This window comes from Odocoileus virginianus, chromosome 18 (assembly GCF_023699985.2).
Source record: "Odocoileus virginianus isolate 20LAN1187 ecotype Illinois chromosome 18, Ovbor_1.2, whole genome shotgun sequence".
Taxonomy (NCBI): domain Eukaryota; kingdom Metazoa; phylum Chordata; class Mammalia; order Artiodactyla; family Cervidae; genus Odocoileus; species Odocoileus virginianus.
This window is the reverse complement of record NC_069691.1, coordinates 9,517,374-9,532,524: the sequence shown is the minus strand read 5'-3', so window position 1 is coordinate 9,532,524 and position 15,151 is coordinate 9,517,374. Positions and strand designations below refer to the sequence as shown.

The window sequence follows — 15,151 nt, the reverse complement described above, 5'->3', positions numbered from 1 at the left end:
ATACAATCCAAGATTTAATCATATTAAATCTCAGCCAAGTATAAATAAAAGACAACTTCCTTAATTTGATGAAGGTCATTTATAAAAACTAAGTAAGGTTATGGCTAATTCACATTGTTGTATGGCAGAAACCAACACAATATTATAAACATTTAAAAAACAAAACAATTTTAAAAGAAAGAGGAAAAAAAAATAAGAAAAACAAACATTACCCTTAACTATGAATTATGAAAGACTTCCACCTCAAATCAGGAATTAGACAAAGATGCATGCTATTTCTACTGAACACTGCAGTGTGAGTCCTAACCAGAGAAATAGACAGTAAAAGAAGTAGAAGTGTAAAAACAAAAAAAGGTTAAAGTGTAAAGAAAAAGGAGAAATAAAAACTGACTTCTTCATAGACGATATGTGTATCAACTTAAAAATGAAAATGCAAATAAATTAATTATTCAGTAACAAATGAATTAACTAATTAATAACACAAATTAACTTAAGACAGTAAATAAATTTAGCAAGGCTGCTGGGTATAATGTCAGTAATACAAACTCTTCTATTTCTATAAACAATCACGAGCAATTAGAAAATCAAATTTAAATTAAACTGTAATAGCATCAAAATATAAATATTTAGTAATAAATTTGACAAAAATATGCCTGGCTTACAGTCAAACCTAGATTCCAATTTTTTCGGTTTAATGATTTTAATTTTAAAATACACAAAAAGACAGTATTCAGAAATTAATCTAATAGGTATTGCACTAAACAGAATCCAACAGAATAATTCAATGAAAAGGAACTTCTGACATTATCATTTTGACTTGACAATTAAGAAAGAAATGAAGTTCTGATGTAAGTAGGAAAAAAATAAGTCAAAAAGATGCTCACCACACTCTGAGTTGTTTTACTGTTGGGCTATGGCCCAACTTTATTCAAGGGATTCATCTATAGCAAATTTTTCTACTTCACTCTAGAGGCCCATTTAGTAACATACTTAAGTTAAGTATCAGTAGCAGGATGTAGAGTAGCCAAAAGCACCTCTTAGCAAAATCAAACCTATTTTTGACATAGGAGTTGACTTAACTTCCAGTTAAATCTGCAGAACTAAAAAAATCCTTAAATTCATATACATGTATATGTATATGAGAAATTACCAACAAGTAACAAAGAAAGCAATTATAATAAAATAGTAAATATTTCATTCCATTAGAAAAATAATCAACCACATATTCTTTGTTCAAAAGATGGAGAAGTGAAGGACCTCTTCCCAAAAGCAATTGCAGTGCATTAATATTAAACATGAACTAATGAAGTCAGAAGTTGTTTGGGGAAAACATTCACCACAGTCAAGGCATATTCTGCATGATAAATTCTTGGCAGAAAAGAAGGGATTTAAACCTCTTTCCTGTTTCACCTGGGATCATTTTTTCATACTGAAACAAAAAAATTAAGGGCCAAATAATGGAGAGAGGGAGGAAGTGGGGAGGGAGAAAGAAGGAGAAAAAAAATGGAAACTACAACTTGTATTTTTGCCTGCCAAGGGCTAAAAAGGGAGCAAGTTATTCAAGTGCTTAATAATCTTATAAATTTAAAATGCCTGAATTTAAGAATAAAATTCATCTTTATAAAGCAAGAGAAATAATTAACACACTAAGATTGAGGAATTGTTCTGGTTTTGTATCTAGCAGAAAAAATAATTTCTCTCCCCTTCCCCCAACTCAGGCCAAAGGAAAACAGCCCTGTAATTCCTTCTGGACTTTGTAACCATTTTGGGAGATGAATGATTCACTCTTTGGGCAAGAGAGGGAAAAAAATGGTCTGGCTCTGTTCCTTTCCTATTAGACCTCCTTAAAAGGATCTTTTTGAAGCTGTTAATCCAGGCTATGAAAATAGCAAGCAACAATTCTTTATTAACGTTCAAATGGAACCAACAGAAGGAGAGAATTATTTCTTTAAAAGCTAGGGCATATTTTTTCCACTTCCTCAGCTAAGAACAATTGCTGTTACTTGTTTCACTATTCAAGTTATGGCTCTGTCAAGGCCTTGTACAAAGAAAAGAAACATGAAAGGTCCAGTGAGCTGTGGTTTTGATGGAAACCTGCCTGGTAATCGGTGATTGCAGTCTCATCATTGCCAGTTAGTTCTGGAAAGCACGCGCACACACACACACAAATACACATGTGGGCACACAAATCCTCAGTGCGATGATTCAGCAATTTAATGGACCTTATGTTTGACAATAGCCCTCTAGTAAACATTTCTGCAGAAAACGAATACAGGTTGAGGAGTCTGACAGGTCTATAATTGTTTACTTTTGGTACAAACTCAGGGTGTAACCAAACACCAACTTTAGGCCACAATGACTGTATGTGACTTTTAGAACAGACGGTAACTTGTTTGAAAATAATAATAAGCCTTAGAAGCAAATAGTAGGAGGAAGAAAATAAGAAGAGGAAGAGGAGATGAAAAGTTAGGAGAAAAGAAATAAAACAAAGAACAAGAACCACAATAGCAAAAATATAGACGGGGAGGGGATGAAGAAGTGAAAAGACAGATCTCCAAAAATCAAGGTCATTTGTGATCTCATCTGAATGAGCACATTCTCTTTTCAGATAATTTCTTACACAAATAATTAGAAAGCAGTCTCCATAAGTCAATCTATGCCTTTCAGATGAAGCTGATGCTCATGAGCTGCATCCTGAAATTTCTAAGTTTGACATATGTCCTACTAAAAGACAACAGCAAGATCTAACTATTGTAAGAAGTATTAATTCAAGAAAATGCAAATTATGTCAACTTCCTCAAATGCCCTAAAGAGCCTGAACACACATTAGCCATGGCTGTGTCACCTGTTGGCATTTATCCATAACTGTCCTGCCAAGGTCCAGATGACAGAGTGACAGGGCAGATGATTAGATAAACACAGCAGGTTATCTCTTCACTGGCAGCTTGATATCTACTTTTAATTGGCATACAAATGATCTTTTAACAGCATCCATATTAATCAGGTTCTACCCCCATATTTGAATATAATATTATCCCATCATGCAAACATTCTGACACATAGCTAGAGCAGTGAGTATAAGACTAAGACTACAAAAGATTCCAATATGACTAATTTTAAGTATTAATTTCCTATATTTAGAATAAACACCAGCCTGTATAGAAAAAGAGACTTGGAACAGGAACAGTCTAGTCTTTACTAAACATCAAGCTGATTAGAACAATCCCCACATGCTGATTGAGGAGCAGAAAAGTGTGTGATACACTGCCCAGTACCTATATAAAACGCTATTACATATGTAAGAGTTGGAGAATATCTATGATGTTATTAGGTGTCCTTTCAATAAGGATGATGCAATGAAAAAACCTTCAGACCTAGATACTCTTTTAATAAGGAACTGGTATATGTGTTTGTTTCACTAATAATATGAATTTCACAGTTAATTATATTTCTATTTATTTCTTGTCTCCAGGAGGCTCACATTCAAACTTTCAAACAGAACATCACTTTTACTCCTCCAAATTTATTTATTGGTATGTTTCCTGACCCTGACTCTTTTTTTCTGTTTTATTATATTTACATGCATTTTTGTAGCCACCTCAAATATTCTATGGAAAAAGAAAGGACACAAAAAATAAATAAATGGATAGACAGATGACTGGCCTTTGCAAACAGATATTACATTTAATATAAAAGCAGGGATATAATAAAAATAGTTACACTATATGATCCAATTTATATAATATGCCAAAGAGACAAAAACCAATCTCTAGTGTTATGGGGAACACACTGGGGTGGTAAAATTTAAAGAAAATCAGGAAGCTGTGTGCTGTAAAGATCAAAATATTGGTTATCTTTAAAGAGGGACAGAGTTGTGATGGGGAGAGGCACAAGGACGTTATCTTGTTCCATATTTTACCTGATTAATTGTTAAAAAGATGTCTCTTTTGTGATATTTCACTGAGCTGTATATTTAAATTTTTCTATTCATGTTTTGTATTCTTTTCTGTACATGTATTATATTCCATGAAAGGCTAAAATTAAATATATATATATGTATATATATAAGATACATATATAAAGATGATAATAGAAATAAACAGTTGAAAAATACCAAAACAAAGATTTCTAAAAGCAAAAAAAGGGGGGAGGATATTATTGGAAGGAATAATGTTCAAATTCTGGACATAAAGAATATTGGAGGGATGGGCTGGAATGAAATGGAAATTATTAATATAATATCATAGTATCAACTAAATCAATATAGTCATAAAACAAAAAGGATATAAAAAACTCTTGCAAAATTCATTTCACGGCAGGATTTATTGAGGGTCTTTTACATGACAGACACTGTTGCAGGCACAAGAGAAAAGAATAGTGGTTCAGTTCAGTTCAGTCGCTCAGTCATGTCCAACTCTTTGTGACCGCATGAACCACAGGACTCCAAGCCTCCCTGTCCATCACCAACTCCCGGAGTTTACCCAAACTCATGTCCTTTGAGTCAGTGATGCCATCTAACCACCTCATCCTCTGTCATCCCCTTCTTCTCCTGCCTTCAATCTTTCCCAACATCAGAGTCTTTTCAAATGACTCAGCTCTTTGCATCAGGTGGCCAAAGTACTGGAGTTTCAGCTTCAGCATCAGTCCTTCCAATGAACACCCAGGACTGATCTCCTTTAGGAAGGACTGGTTGGATCTTCTTGCAGTCCAAGGGACTCTCAAGAGTCTTCTCCAACACCACAGTTCAAAAGGATCAATTCTTCTCTGCTCAGTTTTCCTTATAGTCCAACTCTCACATCTGTACATGACCACTGGAAAAACCATAGCTTTGACTAGATGGACCGTTGTTGTCAAAGTAATGTCTCTGCTTTTTAATATGCTGTCTAGGTTGGTCATAGCTTTTCTTCCAAGGAGTAAGCATCTTTTAATTTCATGGCTGCAATCACCATCTGCAGTGATTTTGGACCCCCTCCAAAATAAAGTCAGCCACTGTTTCCACTGTTTCCTCATCTATTTGCCATGAAGTGGTGGGACCGGATGCCATGATCTTAGTTTTCTGAATGTTAAGCTTTAAGCCAACTTTTTCACTCTCCTCTTTCACTTTCATCAGAGGCTTTAGTTCTTCACTTTCTACCATAAGGGTGGTGTCATCTGCATATCTGAGGTTATTAATACTCCTCCCGGCAATCTTGATTCCACCTTGTGCTTCTTCCAGCCCAGCGTTTCTCATGATGTACTCTGCATATAAGGTAAATAAGCAGGGTGACAATATACAGCCTTGACGTACTCCTTTTCCTATTTGGAACCAGTCTGTTGGTCCATGTCCAGTTCTAACTGTTGCTTCCTGACCTGCATACAGATTTCTCAACAGGCAGGTCAGGTGGTCTGGTATTCCCATCTCTTTCAGAATTTTCCAGTTTATTGTGATCCACACAGTAAAAGCCTTTGGCATAGTCAATAGAGCAGAAATAGATGTTTTTCTGGAACTCTCTTGCTTTTCTGATAATCCAGCAAATGTTGGCAATTTGATCTCTGGTTCCCCTGCCCTTTCTAAAACCAGCTTGAACATCTGCAAATTCACAGTTCACGTATTGCTGAAGCCTGGCTTGGGGAATTTTGAGCATTACTTTACTAGCATGCAAGATGAGTGCAATTGTGCGGAAGTTTGAGCATTCTTTGGCATTGCCTTTCTTTGGGATTGGAATGATAACTGACCTTTTCCAGTCCTGTGGCCGCTGCTGAGTTTTCCAAATTTGCTGGCATACTGAGTGCAACACTTTCACAGCATCATCTTTTAGGATTTGAAATAGCTCAACTAGAATTCCATCACCTCCACTAGTTTTGTTCATAGTGATGCTTCCTAAGGCCCATTTGACTTCACATTCCAGGATGTCAGGCTCTAGGTGAGTGATCATGCCATCGTGATTATCTGGGTTGTGAATATCTTTTTTGGATAGTTCTTCTGTGTATTCTTGCCACCTCTTCTTAGTATCTTATGCTTCTGTTAGGTCCATATCATTTCTGTCCTTTATTGAGCCCATCTTTGCATGAAATGTTACCTTGGTATCTCTAACTTTCTTGAAGAGATCTCTAGTCTTTCCTGTTCTATTGTTTTCCTCTATCTTTGCACTGATCACTGAGGAAGGCTTTCTTATCTTTCCTTGCTATTCTTTGAAACTCTACATTCAAATGGGAATATCTTTCCTTTTCTCCATTGCTTTTCGCTTCCCTTCTTTTCACAGCTATTTGTAAGGCCTCCTCAGACAGTCATTTTGCTTTTTTGCATTTCTTTTTCTTGGGGATGGTCTTGATCCCTGTCTCCTGTACAATGTCACAAACCTCCATTTATAGTTCATCAGCCACTCTGTCTATCAGATCTAGTCCCTTAAATCTATTTCTCACTTCCACTGTACAGTCATAAGGGATTTGATTTAGGTCATACCTGAATGGTCTAGTGGTTTTCCCTACTTTCTTCAATTTAAGTCTGAATTTGGCAATAAGGAGTTCATGATCTGAGCCACAGTCAGCTCCCATTCTTGTTTTTGTTGACTGTTTAGAGCTTCTCCATCTTTGGCTGCAAAGAATATAATCAATCTGATTTTGGTGTTGGCCATCTGGTGATGTCCATGTGTAGAGTCTTCTCTTGTGTTGCTGGAAGAGAGTGTTTGCTATGACCAGTGAGTTCTCTTGGCAAAACTCTATTAGCCTTTGCCCTGCTTCATTCTGTACTCCAACGCCTAATTTGCCTGTTACTCCAGGTATTTCTTGACTTCCTACTTTTGCATTCCAGTCCCCTATAATGAAAAGGACATCTTTTTTGGGTGTTAGTTCTAAAAGGTCTTGTAGGTCTTCATAGAACCGTTCAATTTCAGCTTCTTCAGCATTACTGGTAGGGGAATAGATTTGGATTACTGTCACATTGAATGGTTTGCCTTGGAAATGAACAGAGATCATTCTGTCGTTTTTGAGATTGCATCCAAGTACTGCGTTTTGGACTCTTTTGTTGACTATGATGGCTACTCCATTTCTTCTACAGTGGAGCAATGAACAAAACATGTATGGTCTCTTATCTCATGAAGCTTATATTCTGCAATAAAGGACCAAGAGGGAGAAGAAGATACAGTGATAAAGCTAAGTAGATGGGTAGAAACAAGCATTTCAGAAGGAAGGTATAGTTTATGTCAATCCTTAAGAGTGGAAGAGTGTGGCATATTTGAAAGGATGAAAGGCCTCTCTTCCTAGAACACACAATGGGAAAACGGGAAAAAGGCATGAGATGATGTTGGAATTGGCAGAGGCAAGGTTGTGTTGTGGATTGTGGATTGTAATGCTTGGATCTTGAGTATGATGGATTTTATGCAGGGGATTGACTTGACTGGTTTAAACTTTTATGATCACTTTGTAAGCAATAGATTTTATGAAGAAAATAGGGCAACAGTCAGGCAGCTATGGCATTAGTCAAAGAGAGTGACTTGGATTGAAATACTAGTAGTTATCATGAGAAAGGTGGATGGATGCAGGTTAGGTTTTAGATGTAGAGTCAGCAGGACATGTCGACGCATCAACGAGGGAGGAAAGGTAAAAGAATTAAGAATCACTTTTAGCTTGAATGGCTTGAACAACTGCGTGGCTGTCAGTACCTTTCACTACTATTAGTGAACTGGGATAAAAGTAGGTTTGGAGGTACAGGGAACCAAAGGGTTCCACGACAGCCCTGTTGAAGTAGTGGTGCTAATTAGACATGCACGTGAGGGTGTCAAGTGGGCAAATTCTAAAGAGAGGTTATGGTTAGAGATACAGGAGTCACAGCCTGTGTGTTACATTTAAGATTTTGGAACTAAATGAGGCCATCTAAGTACTGTACAGATAAAAAATGCCCCCAGGACAAAGTTCTAGGGTACTGCAATATTTAGAAGTTGAGCAGAAGAGAAGGTACCAACAAGCAATACTAAAAAAGAATAGGCCCAACCTTTTTGCACATTAAGGAACAAACTGAAAATTACAGGTATTTTTATTCAGTGTACCATGCTAAGAGGCATACTAACGGTCCTCTCCAAGGACTGAGGGGATCAATATCTTGGCTCAAGAAATCCATTTACAGCACACCAGCCTCAGCATGATGGATTTTAGGGTGTGACCATGGGAATGAAAGGCAAAGAACAGTTAGACTGACAAAGTCCTTAGTTTGGAGTATATTCAGGTTTTTTGGCACAAAGTTTATAATAACATATCTTCCATAGAGGTCCAATTATGATGCTTTCAAGGACTATTTCAAGTCTTGACTAAATTTTTTTTTTTTTTTTTTTTGCCTCATGATTACTTTAAGAATTTGCAAAAGTATTTTGGTTACTCGGCACTTTCCTCATGAAAACAGTAGAAAAGAACCTCTAATATTATACAAACATGTTGTCCCTAAGAAGGCATGGATGACATGCAAGTCTCCAAATCAGCAATGTATTTGCTTCAATGTATAGCAAGTCAAATCTTGACTAAATATTTAATTTCATGTCATCTGGAAACAGACACTTCTCAGAATTCTTTATGGCAAAGGTGTGTGTAGAAATTTGCATCCCTTCAAGACCTAGAAGAATGCATAATACATGGTCTAGAAATGTGTGTCAAATTAATGATCATTTTGAGCACCCCAAAATGCAAAATAAATCATAGCTGTTTCTACAGAAAACCCTTCAGAAAGAATGACATTATGAAAATAATAAATCCTAAAATTATGTATAGGCATATAAAAAAAACTTCCCTTTAAAACACTCCTTTAGGTTTGGTGTTAATACATGATTAGAAAGCCATAAAATCTAATTTTCAGTTTAGTGAGTACAGCAAAATTCAACTTGATTCCCTTCTTATATTTATTAAAGTCAGGAGATTTTACAAAGTGGCCATTGCCCTTCTTGCTCCAAACACTTAAGTTACCTTTTTAAAGTTAAACTCCCAGGATCATCATTCTTCAGTTCATCTTGGCCAAACTGTTCCAAAATGCTCCATCTCCCCTCCACATACCGTACACATGCATATGCACGTGTCACACCTCGGTCAAAGGTCTCCAGAGCTCTCTTTCTACTACGTTAAACCACCCATGTCTTCTACGGCCAGGCTTCAGCAACCTTAGCTTTCTCCTGACAGTGTCTGTGTGGGCAGTCTTCATAGGTAAACGGACTGTGTCTGTCCAAACTCCAATTTCCAAGCAACAAGGAAGTGACAGTCTTATTCTGCCAGCTTCCCAAGGCCACTTCAAACCCAAAGTTATGAAAAATCTCTGATGATGGAAAAAAAAAAAAAACCAAGGTCCTTTACCACAGTTCTAATTCTTGGCAACTCTGCAAACTAAAACTAAGGGAACTAACAAGAGGGTCTAAAGTGTAATATCCATCAAAGGGTTGGTTCCTCATGTCCAACTGGACATGTCACGTCCAATTCTTGGCAACCCCACAGACTGTAGCCTGCCACACTCCTCTGTCTGTGGAATTCTCCAGGCAAGAATACTAGAGTGGGTAGCTGTTCCCTTCTCCAGGGGCTCGTCCTGACCCAAAGATCGAACCTGTGTCTCCTGCATTGCAGGCAGATTCTTTGCTATCTGAGCCACAATATTCTAATTCCCTAAATCTGAATATCACCATTATTATCACCGTTGTCACTGTCATCATCAGCAACAAAATCATATCTTTGTTCCAAGTACTACAGCTTGGTATTACCTTATTACTTAGGGAAAATCATGCTGAACTGTTCATTGACTACATTTTTCCCTACTAAATGACACATGTATCTTTTTGAACAATAAACCAAACTTCTTAGTTTCAAAATAATTAAACAACATATTCTCTAGTGTTTGCCTGCACCACATATTTGCACTGTCAAACAACTTCCCTTTTGGCCGAGATCCCCAATTGCCTTTATTTCCCTTCTGTTCTGTCAGAGATAAATGGTTGTGGTTACTTAGTTTAGTTGAAGGCACAGTTTTCCAGAGAGCAGTTTTACAGATGTCCATAGCCAGAAAAGTATTTAAAACAGGTTGACTGCGGCCACTGGTTCTAAGACATTTATAGTAACTATAGGAGTCCTGGACCCTTTTCCCTCCAAATTCTGGTAGAGGCAGAGGAAGAAAAAGAAAAAGGAAAAAAAAAAATAAGCCTTAAAGGAGTAGTCACCATATTCTTGGACCTCTCTTTCCTTTTTTAATTCTTTCAGCCTGTTAATCACTGTTTTTCACTTCCTTGTGTCAAATACTCCTGAGAAAAACTTGGTCTATCATGTTCAAGATAGATGGTTGAAAGGAGGAAAAACAGCTTTCTATAAAACCCAAAACTGTCCTACATGAGACAATACGGAATTTTTGTGGTAATTTTGTGGCACCAAAGTCAGTGGACAATTTCCAGCTTAGAAACCACCGTTTAGAAGTGATAGACCCCGCTGAGGAAGATGAAAAAGAGATGAGGAGGGTAACTGATGACAGCGCGCTGAGAACACAGTACTTAAAGCTAACTGGGTGAAGATGGAAACACGACGTGATGGGGAGAGAAGGAGGTGGCAGTTTAACCATATAACTCCTGCACAGTATCATCAAAAGGAAGGCAGCTGACGGTCCCATCCGAGTAGTGTTACATAAACGAGCGTGGATCAGTACCAGGAGACATTTCAGTGAGGAACGTGGAATTCTGGCCCATATCCATGCTGCTGTGGAGTGGGAACGTTTAATATTGCTGTCTGGTGAAACAGCAAAGATCCTTCATGCCTATTTCTAAATGCACATTTTTAATATTCAATATAATGCTACTCTTTAACAAACTCTTTACTCCCTGCCTCTCTGCTGAAGCTTCCCGTGGTCTTGAAGGGGACTGTTAACCCAAGAATGGGTCGCACTCTTTGTGCATGAGTGAGTCTAGAGACACTCCATTAAGCCTTCCAGTATTTAATGGGAAGAGGCATCTCTCACCTCTGAGCAGATGAGCCAGCTGCTCGGTGATGACCTCGGGAGCCTCCTGGAGGATCTCTTTCGCCACCAGAGACGACGACGGCTCTCGGAACTCAAAGCCGGCGTCACCCTGCTCCACCGGATTAATAACCTTGACGACTGCTGATTCTAAAGTTTTGTCCTCACTGGAAAGCAAATGGAGGAGAGGAAAAGAAAGAGGGCATATTTTCTTACTTTCTGGAATTATTTAATCTCTTGTTTCCACACAAATGACTTCCTCTTAATAACCAAAAATAAGTTCACATGACTTATTCTTTATGTGTTTTCACATTTCATTTTAATTAATTACATCCCCAAGAGTCTTTGAAGACCTTCACACCTTGGCACTTCCATCTCTTGTTTGGCTGTTGGAAAATAATAATAACAACGATAATAATCATTGCTATAGCTAACATTTATTGACTTTCCACTACAGGCTGGACACTGTAATAAATACTTTCTCAGTATTATTACATTTTATAATATAAACTGACTCTACTCAGTGGGTTCTATTAAAATTCTTATTTTTACAGGTGGGGAAAAAAAGCATGGAAAGGTTAAGAAATGTGACCATTACAAACACAGGAAATATGGCCAATACTTCGTAAAAACTGTAAATGGAGTGTAACCTTTAAATATTGTGTAAAAATAAAATTAAATAACAGTGACCAAGACCACACAGCCAGTAAGACTGCTGCTGCCGCCATTGCTATTTAGTCCCTAAGTCATGTCTGATGCTTTGCAACCCTATGGACTATAGCCAGCCAGGCTCTTCCGTCCATGGTATCTTTCAGGCAAGAACTGGAGGGGGTTGCCATTTCCTTCTCCAGGGGACCTTCCCAACCCAGGGATCAAACCCACATCTCCTGCTTGGCGTGTAGACTCTTTACCACTGAGCCACCTGGGAAGCCCTAGTAAGTAGACTACTTATATTTAAACTCTTAACTATCTGGATCCAAAACTTACACATTCAGTTATGTTGCTGGAAAAAAAATACTTCTAGCTTATTTATTTCTGCATCATTCTTTTTATATGAGATATAGTTGGCTTTTATCAAAGGCAGGAAGAAAGAGGTGGATAAAACTGACTGGATTCTGTCTGCCAAAACTCAAAGAATGGCAATGAAGGAAATGAAAATTGCAGTTTATTTTTGAAAAACATTCTGTTTTGTAAACAATCCCAAAGCAAGGCTCCACAACTTCAGTCTCAAAATCAGAATAAATGTTTCCATTTTAATTGGTAACAAAACTCTTCCTAAAATCTTAACTGACACAAATTTCATAGTTCCCTTCTTCGGCATCTTGCATTGCCTCTTTCCACGTCTCCTTGTGCTATAGTTAGTTTGAAAAAGTTAACACACAAATTTAGACAAGCACATGATCAACCTGAACAATGATAATGGAATTCAGTCAAATAACCTATGAATAACTCTCAGCCAGTTAACAACTAATTAATAAGTATTATTCAAAAGAATTTTGAGTGTTTTGAGTATCATGGGGATAAAAACAACCCTACAGAGGCAGATCATTTTCCAAACTCTTTATAACTGAATGAGCTTCACAACTGACAATATAATGTATTCATACCTAAATATGCTTCCTTAAGAAAGGTAGATAAAAAATCAGATACTTTTACATTTTATTTCATGTATACTAAGGTAAATGTCCATGGGTGAATGCCATATCAATGATGAGAAAATGGGCAAAGTTTGCAAAAAACTATCACCTCAGATGGCTGAGATGTTTAACTGGGGACTCTTCACTCACTAGCAACAGAGAACTTACCAAATGCAACTCTTTGTGATGGGTTGTAAGAACTGTGAAGGCAAGAAATTTGTCTTATTCCTCTTTATGTACAATATCTGTAGATTCATGCACCAGTTAGCAACTCCTAAGTACTTACTGAAGGAAACAGAAGATCTGTGTTCTCATCAAAACCCTTCTATTAACTGCATGTTGTACTTTGGGCAAGTCATTTGCGAATGGGTTTTGGGTTTCTTGTCCATAAAATAAGGAGTTCAAATTACATGAACTTTACAGAATCCATCTTGCTTTTATAGTAAATGCTATGACTAAAGGAGCCAATGACTGAATGGCTTTCCTAGCCCATGTACATAATTTTCCATTTCACTACCAAGATTTCTTTCTTAAGAATTTTTCAGTTTTATTTAGTGTTAATTTCAATCTTCATTATACATTTCCAGCAGCAGTATAAAGTTGCATTGTTATATAGAAAGTGTTTGATATGATTTAAAATTAAAATTTGGGCCTATTTTATAAGTATTTTCCACTCAAAGATGTCATATCTGGAATGCCAAAGTAAAAACAGAGGCTTGGCATAGCCCAAATTTTGCTGTAAGAGAAAAAATACATTCCCTTTCTTCGAAATGTTCTCTGCCTTTAATACATCTTCCCAAACCACAAAAAACATGAACAAGGTAATACTTGGCCCAGAAAAATCTTTTTTAAAATATCAAACCTCCCTCCAGAGCCTTACCTTGCCAGTACGTTGCTGCCAACAAGTGTTAGAGATAACTTCCCTTCATCATTTAGCTGATGCAGATTGATTTCATCTCGGAATATGTGGAATGATTCAGAGATATTTAGCTCTTCTAAAATAAACCTTGTTTCGGTGAAGTAACTGAATTCAGTCCTCGGTATGTTCAGCACCGGCAAGCAGAGAACCCCTGGAGGGCTGACCTACCAAGAAAAAAGTTGACGGAGTCACTGACAGCAGCGGGAGGATAAAACACAATTACATTTTCTCAAGCCAGAGGGTAACTGCAAAGGGAATGAAGGTCCTTTGGTCTCGCTAAACCACTTCACATTCAGTACCAGTTTTTCCTGAACCCAATGAGCAGAGCATTTTCCACGGATTAAGTGGTCCCTAATTTTTGTTCATCTCTTGTGACTCCACATGAAACTTCTCTTGCCTTTCTTGAAACTTTTTATGTCTCATTTCACCCTCTCTACAATTTTAAAATACACACATTCTCTTCATAGGAAACACATCTGCCCATCTTTATGGAATCAGCAAAAAATTAGAATGATGACGTCAGGGCAGGGGAAGACGGTGTGTTGTGCGCGTGTGTGCGCTCCATCATGTTCGACTCTTTGTGACCCTATGGACTATATAGCCTGCCAGGCTCTCCTGTCCATGGAAATTTCCAGGCAAGAATACTAAAGTGGGTTGCCATTTCCTTCTCCAGGGGAGCTTCCTAACCCAGGGATCAAATTGGTGTCTCTTGTGTCTTCTTCTTTGGCAGGAGGCGTCTTTACCAGCTGAGCCAATAGAGGAGCTCCAGGTAGAAACCCCACTGACACAGAAAGACCCGGATGTCACATCTATATGGGATGCCTCCCACTTAACTCCAGTCGACTGATTCCACGCAAAAAATTCCCAGTCCAGGATAGGCAAATCCTTTACTTAAGAGAAGCTAGAAATCTAGATTTGGGGGGTGTTATCTGTAATGTTTAATTGTTACAATGTCACAATAAGCCTTTTAATTAAAAATACTGTGTAGGTTACTGAAAACTCCAGATTTGGCTCACAGACTACCAGACTATGATTTCTGTTAATGTTTTATATCTTTAAAAAAAAATTATGTTAACAAACCTCTTTTTAAAAAAACTGTAATGATGGGGAAAACTGGAGATGGGTAGATGTTAGAGAATTTCAGATTCACAATAATAAACTTATTTTTCCATGAGAATTTTAAAAATGAAGTAATTTAAAAATTACTATAACGCTATAGCAATAAACTCAAATATCACTGAGAGAATGTGGGGTTTGGAAAGACTGGATTTTTGCGTGAACTAAATGGCCTTTGTTCTCACATCATCACTAGCTCTTTCACAAGCATAGTGTTTATTACACAGTCTTAACATCTTTATCATCCATCTCCCCTTCCTAGCAGGGATTTTTGTCAGTTTTGTTCATGTTTCTAAGTGCATAAAATGGTCTGGCACAAAACAGATATTTAATACATATTTTTCGAGTGAAATAAATGAATCACCTACTATTATGGTATACAAAGCCATCCCAACAAGATGGTTTTTATCTCACCTATTAGGCTAATACAGAATCACAACCATGTAATAATCATAACCAGTTTATACACAACAAGATGTTTTTCCTTATTACTTGCTAGAGTTATACCTTACTCCTGATACTGAAACTTAAGTCAAG

The 15,151-nt window shown here is 37.3% G+C and overlaps 1 protein-coding gene across 4 annotated transcripts in view; it reads right to left on the bottom strand.

Annotated features, from left to right (window-relative positions):
- PRUNE2 (prune homolog 2 with BCH domain) overlaps window positions 1-15,151 on the bottom strand; it is a 275,668-nt gene that overhangs the window by 208,252 nt on the left and 52,265 nt on the right. For all 4 annotated transcript variants that reach the window (XM_070480322.1, XM_070480323.1, XM_070480321.1 and 1 more), the window contains exons 3-4: window positions 13,460-13,662; window positions 10,946-11,109 (exon numbers count right to left, since the gene is read on the bottom strand). In XM_070480322.1, coding sequence (XP_070336423.1) covers window positions 10,946-11,109; window positions 13,460-13,662 — 367 coding nt within the window. The remainder of the gene's footprint in view (window positions 1-10,945; window positions 11,110-13,459; window positions 13,663-15,151) is intronic.